This window comes from Astatotilapia calliptera, chromosome 13, assembly GCF_900246225.1.
Source record: "Astatotilapia calliptera chromosome 13, fAstCal1.2, whole genome shotgun sequence".
NCBI classification, from domain to species: domain Eukaryota; kingdom Metazoa; phylum Chordata; class Actinopteri; order Cichliformes; family Cichlidae; genus Astatotilapia; species Astatotilapia calliptera.
In genome coordinates this window covers 12906795-12933177 of record NC_039314.1, presented here as the reverse complement: position 1 = coordinate 12933177, position 26383 = coordinate 12906795, and the positions used below count along the sequence as shown (strand labels likewise).

Here is a 26383-nt window from a genome sequence, read left to right as displayed (position 1 = left end):
TCTTCTGTAATTTGGCACACTTCAGCTTTTTCTTCCCGTTTTCTTTCCTGAGAAAGGCTTCTTGCCACCCTTCCACTGAGACCATTTCTGATGAAGCTTCATTGATTAAAAATTGGCTTTTTACAGAGTTGTCTGTTATATGTAGACAGAAATCTGGCTTATCCCTCAGCTATGTCCCTTTTTTGATGCTTTAATGATTCATAGGTCAGTGTTAAAGTGGCTTGAGAAAAAGAACATTCTTGTTAAAAATAAAATAAATAATAATAATCAGCCAAATCCCAAAGAAAAATTTGGAAATGCCTCCAGAAAGCCTGGAGAACTATTTCTCAAGACCACAATAAAATAATAATAACATCTGGCTCCTTGTAAGAAAATTATAAAGAAATGAAGGATGTTGCAAGACGTTTGCACAACACCGTACTACTTGCTATTAAGCCGTTTGCCAAAATATATTCAAGTTACAGCTGAATAATGAAAATGGGCTCAAAGTGCAGAATGTCTACTTTAACATGAGGCTATTCACATGTAGACTGGAGCAAAGGTTTAGGACATGCAGTTCTTCAATATCCCGCCTTCTTCCTTTTAAAGCAAGAAAACAGAATTTGACAGGTACAGCTGTGAGCTGTCATACGTTGAATAGGCTGACGATCTGAAACAACAAGGAGTCAGAGGAGCTCTCTGTGCAAGCGAAACAGGTCATCCTTAGGCTGGAAAAATAAAGCAAATCCATCTAAGAAGGTAGGAGTATAAACTAGTTACACCAACTGATGGAATATTTTAGTTAAACCCCTTGAAAGCTTCAAGCAGAATCCAATTTTGAGTTAAAATGATGAAAACTGTGTCACTTTCCAAATATTTCCCAACCTATCTGCTTTAGTATTAATAGCTGGATTAATCCCTGACAGAGTAATCCAGCAGCCAAGCTGTGCTCATCCTGCAGCAGCTGTGGGCCTGACATGGAAACTGGGCTGACAGGTAATAGTTCCATTTAAAAGAAATAACAATAAAACGTTTCAATCGACTACAATTGCTTCATAAAAGAATAAACTGTGCGAATACCAGTACCCAGTCAAAAAGTTTAATTGTACTTGATAACCTGCATTTCAATAATTACACTCAGTTTGGCCGAGAGGGGTTAAATGTGTTACTGAACAGAAACGGATCTATACAATGTCACAACCCCTTGAATTGCATTAAAATTCAGTGACATAAAAAAGGAGATAACACATAAATGACAGCTACCTGATTGGAAATGCAATCACTGTAAAACAAAAGAATAATCATGTAAAAAGAAAAACATTACTACTGTACAGAGGCAAAGTAACTTGTCAGCCAAAAAATGTCACAGTGAATAGTTACAGTATGCATATAAAGTGTACATGTGGTAAACAACAGATATGATACAAAACTGCGAATGCAACCTCCGCAGGGCATACGTTCAGCTCCAGAAATACAAAATAAAACACTGATGAGCAAATCTGGGCTCACATTTTGGCAGGTTGCATTCTACCTGTTTACTTAAATATTTTACATATCACAACATCCATGGTGCGCACGACAAAACTGAATTTATTGCTGTGTAAGATTTATGTACACATTTTGATTATAAAACGACTATGCCTACTCTTTGGAGAGAAACAGTTCTTAGGGCACAGATCGGAGCTCAGGGGCGAGGCCACTAGCGGTGTCCGTATTTGGCAGACCAGTCCGTTCGCCCATGAATAGTCTGCAGCGGCGGGCGAGGCAGCAGACCCGGGGTGCTTTTGTTGGTCGATGGCATGTTGGCAGACGTGTTCATCTGGCTCCGGCCAGACCGCCATGTTGCATAATCTGAAACGGCAACAAAGAAACACGAAAAGCGGGTTTTGAAGGCAGTGTTTTTTTCCCTTTATAAATTCCTTTTTTAAGAACTGGGTATCAAAGAAAGCTCAGATCTGTGCTCACTTGATGCTGTTGTCTCCACTGAAGGACCCTGATGCCCTCTGTGACCGGCAGAGCCGCTGTCTTTTTTGTAAAAAGATGGCATGTATCCACCTGGGACTGTATTTGTGCCTGATAGTTAAAAGCAAAAGCCCATTACTTTGAACCTCTTTAACAACAACAACAACAACAAAGAGTCTAAAGGTTACAGTGAAGTTACCGTGAGCGCCTCTACTCGGCAGAGTCCCTCCGAATGGAATACTACTGCTGCCCCAAAGATGGCTTCCAGTGAAGTCTTTACTGGCATTTATGGCCACGTTCTTCTTTGTACTAATGCCTGAAATGAACAGAAAGGCAATCATAAATATTAGACTCTTAAATGGGCAACATTTAAGAATAACAGAGCTAGGTAAACCTATTAACTGAGACCCAACATTATAGATTTTTTTTTTTTTAAATAAAGCCCATCCCTTACTTCTGCTATGTATAAAAATACACTGTTTATTACCAGGTAAATATCTCGACTGCCTCAAGTAATGTTGCTTAGCAGAGGCAGTTCTTGATGGCTCTTGATAGGATGCAGTCTTGTTCAGGTTTAAAGGTGCATCTTCATTTCCAGTGGGTCGGCTAAAATCCAGAATATTTCCATATCTGTGAGACAAAAAAGTGGAGGGATCTGAATAACCAGCATGCACATAACTAATGTGCAAATGTCACAAACAGATCAGAGCCTCACCTGCTCGGCGTGCCCTCTCCCTGCCTCGACTTCTGTGTGGAGAAGTTACTTTTCCCAAGAATACTTATAGACGTCAGATCAGTTTCTTCGTAGTCGTCCCAGTCGTCACCCTTGAGGTGCCCTGTGCCGTGGCCCCACCGCCGCCGCCCTCCTCCTCCTTTAGGTTTCAACTGATAGCTCAGCAGGTTTGCATTTTCTGGCTCCTGCCTCGTTTGCTACACCAAGATTGGCCAAGAATATAAAGACAATGCAACAACTTGTCTCTTTAGCCTTTCACTGATTCATTTTTTCTGTGCTCTACATTTGCGCTACTCAGATGTGGATTACACAGATTTTTCAAAGCATTTAGGAGCCTCACCTTGCACTGGAGAGTCTTGTCAACGATGTAAGGAAGATGGCTCTGCGGCGTTCCCTCAGTCTGCTCCTGCTTCAGGATGTGCTTTGGCTGCTGCTGCTCTCGCACCAGCTCTGTGTGCCGCTGGTACGCTGCAGCCTGGGCGGCTGCCGATGCAGGGGAGTGCTGGACCTGCTGAAGAGGCCTGGAGGGCGAGCAGTGTTGGTTGGGAGGAGGAGGCTGGGAGGGGGGCACAGGCTTAAGCAGCAGAGGCTGCTGCTGCAACATCTGTTGAGACTGTAAAGGAGTCTGCATTGGCACACGGCTCGGCTGAGGCCTGCCCTGCTCCAAGATCTGCTGAGGCGTCCCCAAAGCTTGGCCAACATGGAAGTACGAATACCTGAGAGCCTGTGAAAAAAAAAAAGTATTTGTTCTCTTCGCTAAGCTGCACAGAGTAATGGAAATACCAGGACATCAAATCAGACACTACCTGGGCAGACGCTGGTCTCTTCTTGGGATCCCACTGCAGCAGGTCGGTCATCAGATGGATGGCTTCAGGACTTGCATTTGGGATCAGTGTTTTCAGATTACTGGGAACACACTGAGGCCAACGGAAATTCATAGCACTGGCCAGCTGATATCCCTCGGACCAATCATTCTAGAAGGAGGAGTCAGTCCACGGTTCACGTTTTGAGACTTGAAAAACTCAGAAAGCTTCACATTCTCGCTGCGTTGCCAACAGTAGACATGATCGCGCCCACTCAAGCCTGTCCTTATGATTCCACCATATGCACCGTAGCATGTTTCTAAAGGATCACAAGCAGTTCTCAACACTAATAAGCACTTAGTTTGACAGAAGTCGACTCAAACTGCACACAGCAAATAAGGAGGACTCAAAGAGTCTTTTTAAAAGACCCTTTTTTAAAGATGGCTCCTCACACTATAGAGTTTCAGTGAGGTGGACACCAACTCTTATTAAGTAACACCTTGTTTCTCCCAAACTCAAAATGTTTTTGGCTCTGTGTGTGAATAACTACCTTCTTTGGTGTACCCAAGACTTGGCAAATCTTGAATATGGTGTCTACTTCACTGGATCCTGGGAAAAGAGGCCTGAGGGTATACAGCTCTGCCATAATGCAGCCAACTGCCCACTGGTCTATAGGTGAACTGTAGGATGTGGATCTGAGGAGCACCTCTGGAGCTCGGTACCTGGTACAAAAAGAAGAGTAAGAGGACTTAGGCATCCTTCAAGTACATGAGAACTACGTTTGCTCGAAAACAAACAAACAAAAAAAAAATCAAATCACCATCTAGTTGAAACATAATCCGTGTAAGGCGGTCGAGATCTGATCTCTCGGGCAAGCCCAAAGTCAGCTATTTTCACCAGCTCTGGGCCCATGCACAGAAGATTCTCTGGCTTCATATCCCTGTGGAAAAAACCTAACCAGAGACGCGTGCATGAGCATCTCGCCAGATTGAAATGGCAGGGATGCAATATTTAATGAACACCCTGGAGTAAAAACAACAAAAAAACAAACCAAACCAAACCAGACGTACCATGTTTATGAATGAAGGCGAGCCCCTGAAGTATCTGAAACATGATATTTCTTACAGTAGATTCAGGAAATAACCGGGTCCTGCACAAAGAAACCATTCAAAGCTGGATGAGTACAGAAACAGCAAACCTTACTCAAATACACTTTCAAATATGGAAATACCTAAATCACTGCACACACCTGTCTTTCATGAGCTGGTACAAATTCTCCTTCATGTACTCAAATATAAAGTAGAGGTGATCATTTTCCCGAATTACCTCCTTAAGCTTGATCACGTTAGCATGGTTCAGCTTCTTTAAGGACTGCAAGAATAGACACAAGCATTAACACAATGTGGACTCCATAAAGCCGAAGCAGAGGGAGAAATAAATGAATCTAAACATGCTGGACAACACACAGAGGTCACTGCAGCACATTCAGAAGCACACCCTACAACTACCAAAAACCCTTGTAGGTATAGGTAGGGTGTAGTTTGGAGGGTGAAATGCTGCAAAGGTGGGATTTATGCTTACAATTTAAAAAAAAAAAAAGGTGTGGGGGGGGGGAAGAGATATGGAATAAATAGAAAGCAGAATGGAGAAATATACACTTTCCCATGCACTGGGATGGTATAGGTTTAACCATGCTATATTTTAGTAAGGGGGAGGAAAGCCATAATGGGTCTCAGATTTCATGATAGCATGCTGTAATTATAAATCTACTCAGCAGGACTCAAAGGAGCAGCATGTTCTACTCGTGTCTGCTGTATCAAGGTTAAGCTCTAGAAAGGGGTGTGTGTAGGCCGGGGTGGGGAACAGAGCTCAAAACCAACAGCACACAAGAATCACCTTCTGCTCTTAGAGCTGGTGTGTGACTGTTGCACTGTGAGGAAATTTAGACAGTAAAATACTGAAACGGTGTGAAAAACAAACAGAAAGGCATTCATTGATTTCCCAAATGGCCTAGCATGTAAATCATCACTACATTACCCATAAAGCAATAGCATATATACACAATAGCATTAAGAGCATTATGAGCTTTCTAAACAAAATAATGAAAAATAATCAACCCAAACTGAAACATTGGCCTTATGTGATAATGCTTTTCCTTATTTTGTGTCATATATGTGCTGGATGTTGTTATTCATACCATAATTTGATAATAATGAGATTTGAAAGTAATCCTAATATGTTTGATTTTAGATTTTTTTTTTACTCTTGGCTGTACATGACGTCAGAGTGAGTGTATTTCCTAATATGGTTCTCTCAGACACACAGCAACCCAAACAACTGCTGTTCAAAGGTTTTTCATGTGGAGCAGCCAATCAGAAGGAGAGTGTCCATAAAAGGGAAGGACAGTAGATGCATTATCGTGGGATTAAAGCCCAGTATGTGGTAAATATGGTTAATTTTTAACTGTAAATCCTGAAGAGCTAGTCACGTGTAATAACATCATACTTTATGGTCACGTTTCCTGTTGCAATCAGTGTTTATTGATGTACCTGCCTGTAGTGCAGAATGTCTTTCTTGACATCATGAATTCAAAAATATTGTCACTGGGAATTTAATGAGTGTTATACACCCAACTGATACTTTATTAGGTACATCTCATCAACTGCTCATTAACACAAATAACCACCCCGCCCCTCGATTCTCAGTAGGATATGGCAGCAATTAATTCAATGCATTCAGACATTTGTTGAGACGATCTGCTAATGTTCAAACTGAGCATCAAAGCCACAGTAAGACAAATAACCACTTGTTACAACCGAGGAACGCACAAGAGAATCTGTGAACGCACAAACAGATGCGCTACAGCAGCAAAAGACCACACTGGGTGCCACTCCTGTCAGGTAAGAGCAGGAAACTAAGGCTACATCCTTGGACAATAGCAGCTTGGAAAAATGTTGCCTTGTCTGATGAGTCTTGAATTCTGCTGCAACATTCAGATGGTAAGATTTGAATTTGGTGTAAACAACATGAAAGCATGGATCCACCCTGCTTTGTACCAAAGGTTCAGGCTGGTGCTGTTGGTGTAATGGTGTGGGCGAATCTATACCACAAAGAACTTGAAGTAGTTCTGGGGTTTCAACCTGGTACTGGGAAGGTGTAACTAATGAAGCCAGTAAGTGTATGTAAGTAATATTCAGACAGTGAAGTAACTTCAAGTGTCCAATTCAGAAATATACAATGAGGTGAAAGTTTTAAGTTTTGTTCAGGATAAAGACAAATCTTGCTAGCTATGAAATGACCAATTGATGTTTTCTCTGAGTTGTGTCATATATGTGCTGTTGCCATGAGGGATGTTGTTATTCATACCATAACTTGATAATAATGAGATTTAAAAGTAATCCTTACATGTTTGATTTTAGATTTTTTTTTTTTTACTCTTGGCTGTACATGACGTCAGAGTGACTGCATTTCCTAATATGGTTCTCTCAGACACACAGCAACCCAAACACAACTGCTGTTCAAAGGTTTTTCATGTGGAGCAGCCAATCAGAAGGAGAGTGTCCATAAAAGGGAAGGACAGTAGATGCATTATCGTGGGAGACTGCACTAAAGCCCAGTATGTGGTAAATATGGTTAATTTTTAACTGTAAATCCTGAAGAGCTAGTCACGTGTAATAACATCATACTTTATGGTCACGTTTCCTGTTGCAATCAGTGTTTATTGATGTACCTGCCTGTAGTGCAGAATGTCTGTCTCAACATCATGAATTCAAAAATATTATCATGTTGAATTTCATGAGTGATATACACCCAACTGATACTTTATTAGGTAATCTTATCAACTGCTTATTAACACAAATACCCCTTTGATTCTCAGTAGGATATGGTAGCAATTTATTTAATGCGTTCAGACATGTAGACACAGTTGAGACAATCTGAGCATCAAAGTTACAGTAAGACAAATAACAGCAACTGAGGAACGCAGAAGAGAGTCTCTGAATGCACAAAGATGCGCTACAGCAGCAGAAGACCACACTGGGTGCCACTCCTCAGGTAAGAGCATGAAACTGACGCAACAGTTCTCATTGGCTCACCAACCTTGAACAACGGCAGCTTGGAAAAATGTTGCCTTGTCTGATAAGTCTTGAATTTTGCTGCAACATTCAGATGGTAAGGTTTGAATTTGGTGTAAACACCATGAAAGCATGGATCCATCCTGCTTTGTACCATAGGTTCAGGCTGGTGTTGTTGGTGTAATGGCGTGGGCGAATCTATACCATGAGTAGTTCTGAGGTTTCAACCTGGTACTGGGAAGGTGTAACTAGTGAAGCCAGTGAGTGCATGTAAGTAATATTTAGACAGTGAAGTAACTTACAGTGAGGTGACAGTTTTAAGGCGATCGTGGCTCAAGAGTTGGGAGTTCGCCTTGTAATTGGAAGGTTGCCGGTTCGAGCCCCGGCTTGGACAGTCTCGGTCGTTGTGTCCTTGGGCAAGACACTTCACCCGTTGCCTACTGGTGGTGGTCAGAGGGCCCGGTGGCGCCAGTGTCCGGCAGCCTCGCCTCTGTCAGTGCGCCCCAGGGTGGCTGTGGCTACAATGTAGCTTGCCATCACCAGTGTGTGAATGTGTGCGTGAATGGGTGGATGACTGGATATGTAAAGCGCTTTGGGGTCCTTAGGGACTAGTAAAGCGCTATATAAATACAGGCCATTTACCATTTACCATTTAAGTTTTGTTAAGGATAAAGGCAAATGTTTCTTGCTGTGAAAGGGACAACATATATTTTCTCTGAGTATATTAAATTCTTCAGGACTACTTTGGATGGCACAAGCATGACAGGGGTCAAATGACGTGTTCTAATGCACATCGAGCCAGAACCAGCTGGCCACTTTGGTTTGGCTGACTATTCCTGTGTAGTACAGCATAAATCAGTTTCTGCTGAGAGTCTTCAGTGTGCAAAGCTACCTCTTTCCCTCATCTGCCAAGGAGGACTAGTAGAATAAAAACAAAAATCTTCAGGACAAGCACATTTACATGTTTTAAAATCATAAAAATGACATCTTGTGTCACATATAAATATAATTCTGTGTATTTCATTCAGAAAACAAGGTACTATGTTAAAGCACAACAATGCTGATCAATTCAAGCCTGGATACAACTGAAGAGGCTGCAAGATATCCTTTAAGGATTAAGTGTTTAAAGTAAATGTGGTAGGTTGATTAAATCATTTTTCCCCACCAAGAATGAAGAATTGTGTTAACAGATTCAATGTTAAATTTGGGTTGATTTATTTTCCATCACTCACTTTAAAATGTTAAACTTTTAGAAAATGTAAGCTCACCTTCACTTCACGGAGGTTCATGCATTCTTCCCAGGAGTAGAACTTCCTTTTCATTCTGAAATAACATAACAGAAAAAAATAAAAAAAACAAAACAGCCTGTGTCTTGGCTTACAGTTAGCTTTTTAAGTCGAGACCAAATGAAATCATACTATAGCTAAACCCAAGAAGGAAAAACATCTATCAGATTACAGAGAAACACAATTTTGTGATACTCACTTCTTAATGGCAACTAGTTCCCCCGACTCCAGACTGCGGCCGAGGATGACTGAGCCGTAGGTGCCATCCCCGAGCTGTCTGATGGTAGTGTATCTATTCATTATGCTTGTCCTTCCGTAGCATTGTCAGGGGACAGATAATAACGGGGTGGAAAACAGAGATGTGTTCGCCTCCTACTGCTGAATGCAACCAGATTTTCCTGTGACAACAGCAGAAGACTACAGGCAGAGGTGGAGGACTCATTGTGTCATGGACTTCTGTCCTTTGAGCTGAGAAAGAAAAAAAAAATAAAGAGACCAAGCATGAGTTCACTCAGCAAAGGATCCACAAACTAACCACTGAGTGGGACATTATTTCTTTAAGCCTTTAAATCTTATCAGTCAGTGATGGGAGACAATATTAAATCTTTCTAAGTATATGTTTCCACAATATATCCAGGTACAGATATACTAACCAAAAAGTCACACAGATAGTTAAGAGCCTTGATTGGTTAGTTCTGCAGTAGAGTCTGAACTCTGGAACAATGCTAAAAGGTCGTGCGATCTGATGAATGCTCCAGAGTGATGGATGTGATGCATCGAGGTAAGAAGAGAGGCAGGTGAAGTGATGCGCCCACCATGCATAGTTCATATCGTCGAGTTTTTCAGGTGACCAAAAACTGAGGCCAGCTAACTACTTGAATATATGGATTAAAAAACAAAAAACATGAATTATTATTTTTTCCCTTTCCTGATAGTGCACCATTTTCGGAGATGATAATACTAGGATTTTGAGTAGTTCAGGGGGGAAATTTTGGGATGTGCTGGAGAAGACATTATACAACTGTCCGCCTCTCCCATCATAAACGCAACATCATGGTGAAAAAGTAATGCAACTCTGCATGGAAATAATTACGACACAGCGGAAGTTTGTAGAAACATAAACACACCAGCTCACTCATATCATATCTTTTATTGAATGCATGCAATTTATAGTCACCCTTCCATCCCTTATTTAATAGAATACAGGATTTGGAATAAAATAAAATAAAAAAATCATAACCCTCGAGGTCAATGTGTTATTACACAGAAAATTTAAGTCCACCTCCATCAAGATGTGACTGAAAGACTTGCATGCTTTGCGTAGTGAGTTTCAGTTTCTTACTTCTACACAAAGGCTTTTAGTGCCAAAGTACAGCATAACAAGGTTTAAAAATAGCTTTCTTCCAGCAGCCATCACTCATAGTTTTGCTATCCTAGATGATGCTGTGCAGATTCTCAATATCAGCATCAGAGAACATTAGAGGGACAGCTCAAGTTGAGATGGAGACAAAGTTAGAGTGGCAAGGCTGAGATGGTTTACACATGGGCAGAGGAGGGAGAGTGGATATATTACATAAAGGATGCTGAATATGTAGCTGCCAGGAAGGTGGAAAAGAGGAAGACCATGGAAGGAGTAATGAATGTAGTGAAGCATGACGTGAAGAGGGTTAGTGCTGGGGTGGTAGAGATAGGATAAGGCGGAGGCAGATGATCTGTCATGGTGACCGCGCTAAAGGGTGCAGCTGAAAGAAAAATTTGGGCAAAATATTCTTTGGACTGAAGTAAAACTAACAAAAAAAAATTCATAAAAATAACGTCATACCAACAGTCAAACATAATGGTCACAGTGTGATGGTCTGGGGCTGCTTTGCTGCTTCAGGACCTGGAAGACTTGCTGTAATTGATGAGACCATGAATTTCTGATATCTATCAGAAAATCCTGAAGGAGACTGTCCGTCTGTTTTGGAGTGGCCCAGTCATGGTCTGGTGTGAAATCAGATTAAGATCATGCATTTCAAGCATCTCAAATAGGCTGTTCATGCCGGAAAACTCTCCAATGTGGCCAAACTAATGGAAGAGGGGCCAAAATTCCTAGACAGTGATGTGACAGACTCATTGCCACTTATCACAAACACTTGATTCCAGTTCTTGCAGCCAAGGGTGGCACAACCAGTTATTAGGTTCAGGGGGGCAATCACTTTTTCCACACAGTCATGTGGGTTTGGATAGCTGTGCTGTTTTACCCTAAATAAATGAACTCATATTTAAAAACTGCATTTTGCATTTACTCAGGTTATGTTTGTCTAACATCAAGCTTTATTCATGACCTAAAACGTTTAAAATGATAATAAATAGAATACAAATTAAGAAGGAGGCAATATCTTTTTCTTTCTTTGTAACAGCACAGTATCAGGAAACTGATTATATTGGCCAATTTATCACCAATCATTTCAAAAGAGGGGTTCACATTATGTTAACCTACTGGCAAGAGCTAGCAAACCAGCTACTGTTTACTGCTTTGTTCACTGACGTTGTTCAGACTGACTGGATTTAATACTACAACAACCCCCTGTGAGTTTGTGGTTACATTTTAGCCAGCCCTCTATCAGCTAGCGTGGTAGAAATAAACATTGACCGCATTGTGATGCTGCTGGTGGCCCAGCTGCTGACAAGCCATCAGAGAAACAGTGGACAGAATGGGCTTCTTACTCAAAATAAAACGACGAGCAGCACACAGCACTTACCCTCCTCGCGTCAAACCGCCAACAGTTCATAGCCAGTCATTCGTAGTCGATGGTAAACAAATGGCTTACTCCATTAGCCCGCTAACTGTTACCGTTACACTCCGAATAGCCGCAACCAGTGTACCCAACACACACCGTAAATAAATCTCCAGCTAGGCCCCTTCCTCCCTTCCTTCCCTCCTTCCTTCCTCACAGAGATTACCAAGATCTCGCGTTGCTGTGAAAAGACCCTGCGGTTTAATTTCAACAAATCACAGCAGTCCTCCTCTCATCCCGTCGTAAAGATGCTGGAGCGTAAACACCAGCTTTTATGTATCTATATCGCTTTTAAGGAGTGCGGACTATTTAAAGAAGGGCTTTTACTGTGTTTAGTCCACGCATTGCTAGAGAAGATAAACATGAAGCAGTGCAGTCATTTAAAGTTATCGACATTTTATGACATAATCGTGAAGGGCGAATGGCGAGGTGTAAAGACCAGCCAGTAACATAAAAAATACGCAAAGAGTGGAAAAGATGTTTAGGTGCAGAGCAAAAGCGAAAGTGAGCAACATTTAGTGCTCTTGTTTCGCACTCTTCTTTGATTAAAGAAAAAAAAAGAGCCCTTATTATAAATGTGAGGTCATCATCGTTTTCCCTACTCCCTAAATTGTTAGTCCGCATTCTTTTTTACATGTATAAAGTGCCTTTCAGAGACTGCTGTTACCATTTGGTGCTATATTATAATGAATTGCAAAAATAAATAAGTAAATTAAAAAAAAAAAAAAAGAATGACATATGTTGACTGTGGAGGCCAATTGAGTACAGGGAACTCACTGACATGTTCAAGGAGTCAGTTTGAGATTATCTGAACTTTGTGACATAGTGTGTTATCCAGCTGGAAGAAGCCATCAGAAGATGGGTACACTGTGACCAAAACTGAGGTAGGCTCTGGCATTTAAATGATTGGTTGGTACTAAGTTGCCCAAAGTTTGCCAAGAAAATATACCTAACACCATTACACCATCACAACCCTGAACCATGGATACAAGGCAGGATGGATTCATGCTTTCATGTTGTTTATGCTAACCATCTGAATGTTGCAGCAGAATTCAAGACTCATCAGACTAGACAGCATTTTTCCAATCTTCTATCATCCCTGTGCAAACTGTAGCCTCTATTTCCCCTTAGCTGATGGGAGTTGCATTTAGTGTGGTCTTCTGCTGCTGCAGCCCATCTGCTTCAAGGTTCCACATGTTGTGCATTCAGAGATGCTCTTCTGCGGTTGTGATGAGTGGTTAATTGGAATCTAGTTTTAATCAACAACCATGCTACATTCAAAGCCACTTAAATAACCTTTCTTCCTCATTCTGATGCTCAGGTTTAGCTTCAGTGGGTCATCTTGATCATGCTTAAATGTGCCATGTGATTGGCTGGTTCCACCAGCAGTGGAACAGGTGCACCTGTCAGAGTATTTAATGTCCCGTAATTAACATGCCAACAATTTGGTCACTAAAGACAGTTGTTGTTATAATATAACACACACATACAGGCCACTCATAAATGACAGCTGCTAGTCGCTGCCCCACACAGGGATGTTTATTTTTCAGCTGATATTGAAGAGCCGGAGTGACACAGGGCGCTTCTCGAGTCTCACAGCGCCTCCTGACTTCCTGTGCCACTGAGGCTCCGGGCTACTCAGCGAAATGGCTGCGTTCCTGCGAGCTCGTAAATATGTCCGTTGTGTTGTCCGTTTCTCCGACCGTGAACTGTAAACGGTAATACTGACCGCCTGTGAAGATAACAAGGAGACTTACTGGCCAGGTTGTCATGGTGGGTCACCGTGTTTTTGGCAGTTATGCAGCGAAAAGTGTTAGCGAGCTAGCGAGCTAATGTAGCTAACGTCACCTGGCTTCTTTTAATGCTACCTGCAGCTCAGCCGAGCTGTAAGCTAACTAGTTTACTAACTAGTTACGAAAGTAGTTGATTTACAACACTTGGCGCCTACATTTAGATGCAAGACCCTCAAATCAACGATATGCAGATTAATTCACAGTATTATACACCGAGGTTAGCATCGCAGACTGTTAAGCTAAATATGGTTGTGTTACCTGAGTTGCTTCTAAATCAGGCCCACAGCAGAACTTTATAGTTTCTATTTTTTGCAACAAGTTTGACCACTTTGACAGTTTGTATGTTAAAGAAAAATGAAACTTATTTACCGCAACATGAACAGGGAAGTGTGCTGTAATAACAAGGAGCATCAAACTGTCAACAAAAAACGGTGTGCAATGCATATAAAGCAACGTGTACTTACAATATTGTTGTTTATTACGTATTTCATATGCATTTTAAATCGATTTTGTTTAGGGAGTAGCAGTGTAATTAACTTCAACCCAAAGTGAGCTAAATGCATATATTAATGTTTATGTTTATTAAGTTTGGTTACATGAGGCTTGCCATTCTAGTCTCTAAATTTATCACCTTATTGACTGCTATATACAGGATGTCTGATAATCTGTTTTTTATATAAATAGTTAACCGTAAATTAATTTTTTTAAATTATAACTTCGGTTTTGTGTGCAGGCTGACGAAAATGCAGATATTGAAAGTACAGTAGAGGATGAAGATGAAAGTTCAGATGATCCAGATCTTCAGGTGAGCAACATAAATTATGGTTTGTGCAACACTCTAGGGCTGTGCTTCATTAAATTTTACTTCCAAGGAGCCACATTTTCTTGCAATTTATTTATTTAGTCATAAAAGCACACAGTGGTGTTAGTGGAAGGTAAGCGTGGTAAGAAGACATTCTTGAGGGGACACAGGGAGAAAAGACTGAGATGTGTCAGATTACACAAAACTTGCACTGACAATCAGTGACAGCAGGTCTGATGGAGTGATGGGTCTAATTTTAAATTCTTCTTTTAAATTGTCATCAATATGTACAGTTGAAGCCAGGAGAGTGGTACAACAGTGGGTGTCTGCTGCCGTCTATATAACATGGTGGAGGTGCTGTTATTTTGATCCATCATGCAAAACCATCTATAAAGCTTCTGATTGTCAACAGCTTCATTTTTCAGCATAACAATGATCCCAAACACACTACCAATGTAGTAAAAACATACCTGCAGAGAAAAACACACTATGCTATCAGTCAGGGCTGGGGCCTTCCCAGAGCCTGGAGCAGTACATCTAACTTATCTTCTGAAAATAAAACAAAAACTGCAGTGTCATTAATGCATAAAGGTCAAGAAAACTACAATATTCCTAAAAGCGAACCTGTACTGTGCATCAGTGTATCCTTCGAGCTAGCACTGAAATCACTAACAAAAACATTTCTTTTGGCCAAAGATAAGATATGTTATCCCCTCATGTACTTATTTGTTTAAAGTGGCAAAACCTGCGCTGTATGCAAAACATGGCAGCCAAATTAATTCTCATATGTTAGGCAGGTACAATGAAAGACGAGGAGGACTTAATTTTGTTTGTTTGCAACGATTATAGCCTGTTATAGCCTATTTGTAAACCAAATAGGCTATAACAGCAGTGTTAAAGTTCAACTAAGCATGGATAAGCTGAAACCTTTCTTTGGCACTCACTCTATTAATGTTGTAATCGAATTCCAGCTGGAGCTCAATGTGTTCAGAGCTCAGTGGATGTCTGAGCTCAAACCGAGCTCTGGAGCGAGTGGAACGAGCAACCGACTGCTCCAAGCCAAAGGTCTGAGGAAGGCTCAAGAAATTGCTAGAGAGGAAAAGGCAAGTTGGGGAATTATTTTTTTTCTAGCTGTAAGCTTGCATGTGTTGTCGATTATTATCAGCTGTTAAATGACTGACGAGAGTCACCTTCCCTCAGGCCACAGAGCTGTTCTTGAGAGCTGCTCAGGAGGAGCAGAATGGAGCTGTCTATGAAGGTATGCGCTACATAGGATACAGATGGCACTTTACCACAAATAAAAATAACTCTTTAGAAGTTAACAACTCTTTATCCTTACCCGCCGTCCATTTAGTTCTGTAATTTCTCTGAGGTTGTTTGATTTGTTTCTCATGTCTAATCTGATGTTTTTACTTGCAGCTATCAAATTTTATCGCATGGCTATGCAGCTTGTTCCTGACATTGAGTTTAAAATCAACTACAGCCGTCCTCCTGATGCAGACAGAGGTGGAGGGAACTAGTAAGCTGCTTTATTTTGTTTAATCTTACCGCAGGTCTGTTTTGTGACAGCATGTTTTCAGACATTAAGTTGTTCTAAAATTATAGTCTTATGCAAATCGCTTTCTTTTCGGGGATCATTTTCCCCTGTGAGGTAATTAAGATGCTAAACAGAGAGCTGCTATATTAATTATTATTGAAATTATACTAGTAGTATAAAGGCTGAACTACGGCTGCTCAATCGAATTTTAATCACGATTACGATCTGGGCTTTCAACGATCATTAAAAATGACTGAGCCGATTATTAGCCCCTCCCTCGTGCTTTACTCTCGCGCTGCTCCGTGTGGCAAATCGAGCGCACCTCTCTGCATTTCGAACAAGTGCCACAACAATTACCGGTAAGAAGACCCAAGGGAAGCTCGGAAAGCTAAGCAGAAGTTACTTGGGGAGGAGAGTGACTGCCGTTGGTTGAAAAGAGAGGTAAAAAAAAAAAAAAACTTCAGTGGTGTGGAAACATTATGGGTTCTACTTGTCGTGGATCAAGTAGACATAGTGTGTAAACTTTGCTACGGTGTCGTAGCTGCACCACAGAGCAACACTGCAAAGTTCACTAAACATAGATGTTTACATTTTTCATTTATTTTTTATATTGCAAACATTTGCCCTGTTATCAGTATTTGCACACTATTTTATATTATTTTTTAAAGTCATTATTCAATACATTGTTATTGTTAACCCTTTAAATCCCTGTAGAACCGGAACTGCGTAAGCTAGCGCAATAATTTGTTTTGCATATGAAACCGGAGGAGTTGTACTTATATCTTATGCCATCAGCTTGTCCTCGGTCACGGTTTCCTTCCACATAAAGCTTTTCAAAAATTGCATAAAAAGCGCTTGCAGGAACAAAAACATAATATTCCAGAAACAGCTGTTCGTAACACTTCCCACAATGAAAAAGACGTCAACGCGAGCTATCGTATGTCCGCCATTTCCTGTCCGAAACCGGAAGTGACGTCATTTTCGCGGAAAATGTAGTTTTTTACTTGTAGGCCTTAAAAGCCTATACTGGTGTTTTTATAAGTCATGTTTGACTTTTCTGAATAGTTTCTGGGATGCTTAGAACTCGAATTGCACTGCTGGAAATAGTTTATTTTGATGCACCTGCTGTTTTCTTTGCAAATTTGCATCATAGGATTGTTTTTTGTTTTCCCTGCAGTATATAAAAATTGCTATATCCCCAAAATAAAACTATGAAGACACTCAAAATAAATTTCCTGTTCTTCTAAACTATTTTTTGCAACTTTTTTGTATTTAAAGTTTTGAGGGATAAGCCTCTTAAATTTCCCCAAGTAGAAATATATATGTTAAAAAAAAAACAACGATTTTCAATTTTTTTGTAGTTTATTGCACTTTTTTGTAATTAATGTAATTACTATGGACTTAATGCATACATATTATTAAAATATGGGCTATAACAGTTGTATTGATGTATAGCAACTTGAAATGCTCCCAAAAATGGCACTACAGCATGTAAAAAAAAAAAAAAAAAAAGCTCTGGCGGACTTGGTTCTATGGTAGGTCTTAAAGGGTTAAATAAATATCGTCAAATAATCGAGATCTCAATTTCAGTGAAAATAATTGTGATTATCATTTTTTGCCATAATCGAGCAGCCCTAGGCTGAACTTATAATGAGGGTGTGAGGAGGATCACTCAGCTGGATTAAAACTTAAGCTGCCCCATTTACAACAACAACAAAAGCAACTTTTCTTTCTTTGCTTTAGTTTGGTAGGTGAATAATATAGTGTGCTGGCTTGTATGAGAGCAGTGCATAGTCTAATTTCTTAAACTGAGCATACTGTGTTTATTTTTCTTTTTTGCAGCATGGAGGATAGTGATGCTGATGGGGAGATCGAGGATCTACTTGCCTACTTCGAGCAGCAGCTATCTGTGGAAGGCTCATTTCCAAAGATCTGCACTCCTGAGGTTGAAATGACTCAGGTGCACATTTCAGGTAAAAAACTCTAATGTAATTTCATTGTAAACCTCTCGAGTCATAATAAACACATAGCCATTATCATTCTTTTCTTTTTTTGATTGCAGCTTTGCCACGGGAAATCCTGATGTACATATTTCGGTGGGTTGTATCAAGCGATCTGGACATGCGCGCTCTGGAGCAGCTGTCTTTGGTTTGCCGTGGGTTTTACATTTGTGCAAGGTCAGCCTCGCTTTCAAAGAAATCAGCTGGATGACAAATTATTTGTCAGCAAGCTCAGCTTTTGACAAAATTGCCAATTTTATATCAGGCAATAAAGGATCTCATGGTGCTGTGAGCTCTTAATTTTTTGTTTCGCTTTCATTCTCTCTCCAGAGACCCTGAGATTTGGCGCTTGGCTTGTTTAAGAGTTTGGGGACGGAAGTGCACTAAACTTGTACCCTTCACATCTTGGAGGGAGATGTTCCTGCAAAGGCCCAGAGTCCGTTTTGATGGTAATTACTACTGACACCTCAGGTTTCTAAACCCACATTAGTGCAGGAAAATACTAGAGATGGACCGATCCGATATTACGTATCGGTATCGGTCCGATACTGACCTAAATTACTGGATCGGATATCGGAGAAAAATAAAAAATGTAATCCGATCCATTAAATATCACGAAAGCACCTCACAAAACTTGCAACACGCCGTAACTCGCCTCAGAACGTCGGAGCAGTATGCATCACGTGATAGAGCAGCTGTGGCATGCGGGACCTGTCGGTGGTCTGGATAGCATTTGGAGCTTCGCTAGCAATCTGGCATTTCATCTCCGACAAAGTTATCCCCGAGAGAAGTAAAGCAAGTGTGTAAGTCCATCTCTGAATGTTTGTAAAGCATTCCTGCGTTAAGCTTAACGAGCGACTGCCTCTCCTGCTGCTACTTCAATCGTGAAACTGCTAATGATCAGCTGATCGGCTTTTCTGTCGTGAGTCTCTCTTGTTTGTTTTTGGTCCACTTTGCGCCAGAAAGAGGAAACCAGCGGCTGAACAACAGCAGCACGTTTAAGCTTGATAAGCTGTTGTTACAATTTATTTATTATTACTTTCTACACCAGGATCTTTTTCTACGTAGCTGACGGCTGGTAACTGTGCAGGGGCGGATCTAGCAAAGTTTAGCCAGGGGGGCCGATAGGGCATTAACAGGGAATAGGGGGCACAAAGACATACTTTTCTTTCTTATTCTCATTTAAAATGTCTAGCTTTTAATAAATAATTATCTGACACCCAAAGTTTTAATTTGATGTAAAATGAATAGAAGTCAATTACTGTATATAGTGACTATTAAGTCTAATATATATACCCTAGTAAGCTATAGTACATTTTCCTTTGGGAAGGTACCATCTGTGCAGTCTGCAATTTTGTTGAAGAAAGATGTTGAATCTATTTAATATTTCTTGAAAAATAATTGATTTCTGTGCATTTTTTTTCACACTGCATCAAATTAAGGTTGATTACGTTGATTAAGCATCATGGGGTGGTTCCCTATTTTTTATTTATTTATTTTTGTTGTTGCTGGGAGTTGGAACCCTATTAGTTAGGTTGCTTAATATTTATGCTAAGTACTCTTTAAAATACCAGAATAGGGAGGATGGTGTAGGTCTAAGTTTATTAGATTGATCAGTATTGCTGAACTATGAAATATTTTTTTTGTATACAGGTATAACAGAATAGCTTTAGTGTAGTTGTTGTTTTAAACTTGAGTATGAACTTGCAGACTTGCAAAATGCAGCAAGATATTTTAAAAAACAGTTTTGTTGATTAAAAAACACTATATCGGATTCATATCGGTATCGGCAGATATCCAAATTTATGATATCGGTATCGGTATCGGACATAAAAAAGTGGTATCGTGCCATCTCTAGAAAATACCAAAGGTACTGTTTTGTAACAGATACAAAATGATTTAAGAGCTAGAGTGTCATAGAAATTTTTTTTTTTTTATCAAGACAGATACCACAAGCGTGCTTATCAAGTAAAATTTTCCACGTAATGTTTTTTTTAATTTTTTTATAGCAGTTTATTTCAAATCACGTTGGCCTAGAGACCTGGCAGCGACCATCTCCCAACCACTGTTGAAGAGGGAAAAGAGCAGTTGCTAGCAATTGCTAACTTGAAATTTGTCACAGAGAAATATGGTGCTGTCGAAAACCACCTCGTGATTGCAATCTTCAGTAGTTTGCATGGAGGCTGATCTGCAAGCATATGTCAGCTACTCGGTGGAGATCATTCACCTTCAAAATAAAAATTTCAGATTTTTAAACGTGTGGTTACAGTGGTAAAACCCAAGTTTTACTGTGAAGGGGAATGTTTTTTCACTACATCATGGAGTGTAACTGTACAGTGTTTGCAGACGAGTCTGTGTCTTCCATGTAAACTATGGGGAATCTGCTAGTGACCCGAAGCAAACGAAAGGAGGTTTTTGGGGCAGAAATTTCTTTGTGACTAATTTCATTTGGTGGGAAATTCATATTTGTGTCGCCAACTGGTCTCTAGGTATAAGGACTTCATGAAAGTTTGCCACCCACGTTTGCATACCTGCTCTTAACTTGCAGTTCACTGTTGCCCCCTGCAGTGTGAGGCAGCTGCTGGAAGGGTACTGAGTTTCAGTACATAAAAAGACCGCAGGAATAATGTTACGGGTGTAATACTTCTTTATGCTGCAAACTTTTAGATGATTGTTACATGCAGCTAACAACAGTTGAGAGCTAAATGCCTCAAATTACCAGCCACTAGTGTTGTTTTTTGCTGATGCTTTTAGAAGTTATTGCTGCCATATTCAATGTAAACGAATTACTGGATGATTCATTTTCTTTCCACAGGTGTGTATATCAGCAAAACATCGTACATTCGCCAAGGAGAGGAATCACTGGATGGATTTTACAGGGCTTGGCACCATGTTGAATACTACAGGTAAATATTTGAGTGTAGTCTTTATTTATTGTGAGTTGTAACGAAACCACAGATGACATTTTTGACAGTGACGACCACAGATGGGCAGTAACGCGTTACTGTAATCCGATTACTTTTTTCAAGTAACGAGTAAAGTAAGGGATTACTATTGCAAAAACGGTAATTAGATTACCGTTACTTTCCCGTAGGAACACTGCATTACTAAAACCGTGATTTTTTTTTTTTTTTTTTGCAAGAATGTCTCATGACAGTGACGTAAGCAAGTGCGACGTTGGTGACAACAGCTGTGTGCAGATCAACAATGGATAATATATCGAGTGCGGGAGAGAGTATGAGCGTGCAGCGTTTAAAGTGTGGAAGTACCGACCTTACTTTGAATTTGATTCCATAAAAAGTGACAAAAACATTAGCGTCCATCGTGCGTGGGAAGAAAACTTATTTTTACAGCGAAAAAAACCCCTAAACTTCCAAGCAAGCACCAAGTGTGCTACGACGTAATGGGAAAGTCACAGAGAAACTCGCGGATTCTTCCACTGACCGCTGCGGCACACCTGCACCAGGGTAAATCTCCGCCTACCCTACTCCTGCTTTACAGGTGAAAATAGAGCAAAAGGACCGCTAGACCAAAGGACTTTATTTATTTTCTGCTGTGTTTTACTTGCATCTATTTGAAAGAGTGAGTGTAAACACAAAAAATATTTTATTTTATGTGCTGGAATGTGCAGAAAATAGGTTTAAATGTTAAACTAATTTCTTCCAGTCAGAGAATGTTGCATATAATAAAATTTTTGCTTGATGCATAAAGTTAAAAGATTAAAACTAATAAAACAAGTTTTAAAAAGATGCTTTTCCATTTGGTTACATTTTGTATGATTGATTATGTAGAAAAAGTAGAATTGGACTGAAAGATCTATCGCTTTATCACCTATTCAGGTTGTAAATCGTGTTTTTAAAAAGTAACTAAGTAATTAATTACTTTTGAAAGTAAGTAATCAGTAAAGTAACGGGATTACTTTTTGGGGGAAGTAATCAGTAATTAGTTACTGATTACTTTTTTCACGTAACTTGACAAACACTGGTGATGACATTGTTACCTCAGGTACCTCCGCTTCTTCCCTGATGGCCACGTCATCATGCTGACCACCCCTGAGGAGCCTTTGTCCGTTGTTCCCCGTTTGCGTACCAGGAACACCAGGTACACCTCATCTTTTCTCTAAACTCAGCTGGACCCATAGAGAGTATAAAGGATTGACAATTGTTTAATTGTGCTTCATTTCTCAGAATGGATTCAGTTCTGCTCGGTCACTTCCGTCTCTCACAGGAGACAGGCAATCAAACCAAAGTTTTTGCTGTTGTCTGCAAGAAAAAAGATGAGGTAAGGAAATGTTTGAGGCATTTGAGGGGTGGGAGATGAATAGATAACCATATATGTATAATAAGGCCAGCTCATTGAGTAAATGAAACCTCAATAAATGGAAGTGGTTAAAAAAAGTCATGTTTAAAACAGTGCAAATACAGTTGCAGTTACACAATTTGGGGAATTTTCCCCTTGAAAAAAATTACATAGTTTAATCCTAGTACCTCATTCATCAGTGTGTTAGCATGTCTGTTTCTTTTCATGGAAGAAGTTGGCCTCTTATTGGCCTCTACTCGAACACAAATAAGTTATTTAGCGTGCAGTACATGGCTGCACCAGCGTTGTGCTTGTCAAAAACATTCCTGCATAACATTACATTGCATTACATAAACACAACACTGTTAAATGTATTGTTATAGTTTACTAGGTCTAAAATGATTTCCCCCTACACAAGTTATACTTCTACTAATGTGTGAGGGTGCTAAAGACTGCAGCATTGACCCACGGGTGCTGACAGAATCTATGCCTCTGTTCGAAGCACCCAGAGCCCGGGAAAAAAACGCTTTATTTATGTTACGGATACAGTTAGAAACAAAATCTGAAATAACTGAATCTCAGCTGTGAGTTTGGCTTAATCTCTTCTGGTTGATTGCCAGCTTTGTAGTTATCACATTTCTGGCAGGTTTACAGTATATTCGGCATTCTTAGGTGCCATGTCTCTGAGAGCATCTGCTGTGAATTCCAGTTTTCCATAATATTTCACCTAACCTGTCGGATTACGTCTGAACTTGTAAACCGCATCTGTTGACAGAAAGCGACCGACTTCCAAAGGAATCGGTTCTGCAGGCGGAACCCAGCTCCGGAGGCTGAACACAGCTTTCACGTGGGACTGGCTCTGTCCTCTGGGGGGCATCAGAGTTTTAGTAAGCTTGTGTGGATCCACCATTCCTGCCACATCACTTACAAGTAAGTCACAGGACTGCTAATAGAAGTGACCAAGAAGGGAAAAAATGTCAATTTCTGTTCTAAACCTGACCGTGATTATGCTTTTAGGTTGACTGGGGAAACGGTCATTACTACTTTTGACCTGGACAGGATGTACACACCCTTCTTCTTTGCACGTGTGAAGAGTTACACTGCTTTCTCTGAGCAGCCTCTCTAAGCAGACCCTGCACATGATCTCACGAAGACCACAGCAGAGATTGAGTCATCGTTGCATCAAAAACTCACGTACTTCTCAGCCTGTTTTAATTTGTGCTGCAGCTGCTTTATGGTGTTGCTGTTTGAACCCTCACGTTTTCTAAATGAAAGCATGTCATTCTTTCAGGTACACTTTAGAGAAAAATACTTATTTTCTGATTTCAGAAATTGTGGTAATATGCTGAGAGCTAAAATAATTAGCAGAATTTCCCACCTGTTCCAAGCAATGAATGTTCATACTGTTTTTGTTTTGTTGTGCACTTTCTTCCTCAAATAAACAGTGATGAACAAAACAGCCTCGCTGCTGTGTTGGGGCTTTCTTTTACTCAAAATTGATAGATTACAGAAAACCTACAATAGAAAACCTATTACACAACATGAGTTCAACAGAAAGCATTGCAGATTTAATTTCATGCTTCTACATCATTTGTCTCTTTGAGGACACGTGGGTTTAATCCACACATTACATTTTCTCTGAACTGAGCAGATCAAACAGGATTTACAGGAAAAAAAACCCAAAAACAATAAATGTGAAAGTTGTTTGGATTAGTCTGAAATCATTTGTAGCTTTACTAGAGCTGGTGGCTGATCTAAAACTCTATGAAAATGGCAGTTGCCAGTTTTTTGGTGGTTCACAGTAAACTGAAGGAAAAGGTCAATAAACAGCTTCTTTTACAGCAATCCTGAATCACTGCGATGAAGCCATCGTTTGGTCATTTAGCCGGCACTGATTCATGGGAAAAGCAGTGGGAGGATAATGAGGAAATTGCCTAATAATACCTCCAGAAAACCACACCAGTAAGCAGTTATTGTTTCTGACTTTTTTCCCATTTTCATTTTCCCATAGCAAGAGTTTGAGAAATTAGTTTGAGGCAAATTACCTGAACGGCCACTTGAATGTTTGTCTGTTTCACAAGTCTTTAAAATATCTCTGTTTGCATGTTTACATTTCAATGACATGTTCGAGTTTGTTTACCATTTATGTAACAGTGTAAAAATGTACAGTTATTGCTATTAATGTGGGTTTCCCTGTCTGCATCCCCTAATCCCAACCGGGCGCTCCTCCCTGAGCCTGTTTCTGCTGGAGTTTTCTTCCTGTTAAAAGTGAGTTTTTGTTTTCATTTCTTTCAGACTTTTTGCTTTTCATTCAGTTAACTTTCCAACATTAGTTTGTTAATTTTACTTTAGTTTTTATTTATTGAAAATGTTTAATTTCCATTGGTTTTAGTCGTAGTTTTAGCCTTTAATATGTCAAAGGTAAGATAAAAAGAAATAAATCAGCACATGTATTGCAAAAAATATGAATATGTCTATCAAAGCCTCATGAGGTATTTTTTTCCCCAAACACTAAATCTAAACATGCATTTACTTTGTTTTAGTTGGTTTTCCAAGTTAAAAGAGGATTTGTTTTATTTTTTCAGAGGTCTAATTGTTATTTGTATTTCAGTTTACTTTTTTTTTTTTTTTTTTTTACATCTAGTTTTACAGGGTTTTTTTTTTGTTTACTTTCAGTTACCTATAATAACTTATAATAACTTATTGATGGAGCAGCAGGAGATCTGATAACCAAACCTTGTTTCTACCTGTGCTTATGTTAGAGATACTGTGGGGTGGGGTGGGGGGGGGGAATCTAAACATTGCATACTGTACTGCTGATTTTATAAACGTCAATAATGTACTCTGACCTCTGGATGTCCTCAGGCCGTGGCCTCTAAAAATCAGTGAGTAAGTCATTGTTTGAATAGTGGCTGGCCAGCAGATACGCCACCAAAGCTCACAAACAGTGGCTCTGTCCTCCAAACGCGACCTCAGTGTGACTCACGGCTCTCCAGTGCATTAAGTCTGCATGCAGTGCTCGTGAGGAGGAGAACAGGGCAAATGGAAAAAACTTTGGGGTGAGGGTGGGTCATTGTCTCAACATATACTGTGTAGACTGAGTCGAAACGACGCTGACTGACCTCGGTAACAGAGGGGAAGAGACTTTTTTTCTGTCCCCACACCATTAAATAAAAACTTTGTAAGACAAAGCTCCCAAAGAGCTAGTTGGAATAGTTTCATGTGTAAGTGAGAAAGCTGTGCAGGGTGTGACCCCCTCACTCTGGCCTCATGTCTGCTTTCTGAGGTCAGACATTTGGTCACAACATCCTGATTAAATCCACAGTGAGCGAGCACAGACAGAGAGACATAGAAATTGATAATCTCCTGAGAATCATAAAAAATCATTTTGATATCTAGATTTTTTTAAAGATAATTAAGCATTGTGTTTGAAAGAAATCCACAAAAAGTCCAAATTCTCCTACACACAGTAATACCAAAAAACTTTAGAGGCCTAGCTTACACATTGGTTTTTATCCATAATGCACAATAGAACACCAAATACAAGTTTTATTTTGAAAAGGTTAAAATTACTATTCTGAACTAAACTGAATTTAGGAATCTCACACTGAGAAGAAAAAAAGATTATCAATCAAAACATTATTAAAAATGAATAATTTAACATCCTTTCTTGCTATAAAATGTGGAAACTGCAATGCTTATGACTTTGAAAATAAAGTCTATGTTGTCTATCAAATCCCTACAAATGTGGCATCACTAGAAAGTCGAGGATGTCCTCTTGACTGTACACCAGGACTCAAATAGATGCATTAATGTTGTTTGGTATAGAGCTCTCAGACTCATGTCCCCCACATAGGACAATAATATATTGCTGGGTCTGGATCATATTTAAAAACCAAATAAAAGCACAATGCCCTGATATGCAGATCATTCAAAACTATAACTACAAGAGCTATAACTTATTTGGAAGCTTTAATGCAAACAAGAAGTTTTCAAAAAGTTGGGTACAGGGAGAACAAGAATTCTGCCGATGTTACGTAATGGGGAAAAACCCACAGCTGGTGAAGCTTCTCAAAACTAATATGATTATTCAGTAAAATGCTTGGGTGTGGGGAAAAAAAATCCCAGAGAGGTTGTTTCATGTCTCAAATTAAAGCTGGAAAGAATTTCAGGATTTCATAAACTAAAGGAAAATATCATTAAAGATTCAGACAGTCCAGACTCACATCTGCACACATGGGACAAGACTGAAAGCTAATATTGGAAGGTTATTTTGGAGCCCTGCATTAAACACAGGCGTGATTCTGTAGTGGGAATCGATCATTGCTCGGGTTCA

General features: G+C 39.9%; 2 protein-coding genes across 4 annotated transcripts; one reads left to right on the top strand and one right to left on the bottom strand.

Annotated features, from left to right (window-relative positions):
* Positions 1–1062: 1062 nt before the first annotated feature.
* On the bottom strand, positions 1063–11782 carry cilk1 (ciliogenesis associated kinase 1). 3 transcript variants are annotated; one of them, XM_026189137.1, is made up of 14 exons: positions 11581–11782; positions 9036–9304; positions 8819–8873; positions 4727–4848; positions 4548–4627; positions 4298–4430; positions 4028–4199; positions 3481–3648; positions 3015–3398; positions 2657–2871; positions 2429–2571; positions 2141–2257; positions 1945–2052; positions 1063–1830 (listed from the first exon to the last, which is right to left on the bottom strand). In XM_026189137.1, the coding sequence occupies exons 2-14, from the start codon at positions 9134–9136 to the stop codon at positions 1679–1681; spliced, it is 1950 nt and encodes a 649-aa protein (XP_026044922.1). In that variant the 5' UTR covers positions 9137–9304; positions 11581–11782; the 3' UTR covers positions 1063–1678. The 3 variants fall into 3 exon arrangements, with proteins under 3 accessions (XP_026044922.1, XP_026044923.1, XP_026044924.1); XM_026189138.1 differs by lacking the exons at positions 9036–9304; positions 11581–11782 and adding an exon at positions 5374–5407; XM_026189139.1 differs by lacking the exons at positions 8819–8873; positions 9036–9304; positions 11581–11782 and adding an exon at positions 7853–7906.
* A 1285-nt stretch (positions 11783–13067) lies between these two features.
* fbxo9 (F-box protein 9) lies at positions 13068–23509 on the top strand. Its single transcript, XM_026189161.1, has 13 exons — positions 13068–13389; positions 14143–14214; positions 15183–15314; positions 15412–15469; positions 15631–15730; positions 17591–17721; positions 17811–17925; positions 18079–18197; positions 20564–20654; positions 21754–21849; positions 21936–22029; positions 22823–22977; positions 23065–23509. Exons 1-13 carry the CDS (start codon positions 13387–13389, stop codon positions 23171–23173), a joined length of 1275 nt encoding a protein of 424 aa, XP_026044946.1. The 5' UTR covers positions 13068–13386; the 3' UTR covers positions 23174–23509.
* The last annotated feature ends 2874 nt before the right edge of the window (positions 23510–26383 follow it).

What these genes read in the sequence shown, in the direction of transcription:
- cilk1 (XM_026189137.1), bottom strand. Translation starts at nt 9,136, where the DNA reads ATGAATAGATACACTACCATCAGACAGCTCGGGGATGGCACCTACGGC. An exon ending in TCTTGGGTACACCAAAGAAG is followed by an intron (nt 3,649 to 4,027) that starts GTAGTTATTCAC and finishes TCCTCCTTCTAG; the next exon opens with AATGATTGGTCCGAGGGATA. An exon ending in AGAGACCAGCGTCTGCCCAG is followed by an intron (nt 3,399 to 3,480) that starts GTAGTGTCTGAT and finishes TTTTTTTCACAG; the next exon opens with GCTCTCAGGTATTCGTACTT.
- fbxo9 (XM_026189161.1), top strand. An exon ending in GGGTTTTACATTTGTGCAAG is followed by an intron (nt 17,926 to 18,078) that starts GTCAGCCTCGCT and finishes TTCTCTCTCCAG; the next exon opens with AGACCCTGAGATTTGGCGCT. An exon ending in TCTGCAAGAAAAAAGATGAG is followed by an intron (nt 22,030 to 22,822) that starts GTAAGGAAATGT and finishes ATCTGTTGACAG; the next exon opens with AAAGCGACCGACTTCCAAAG.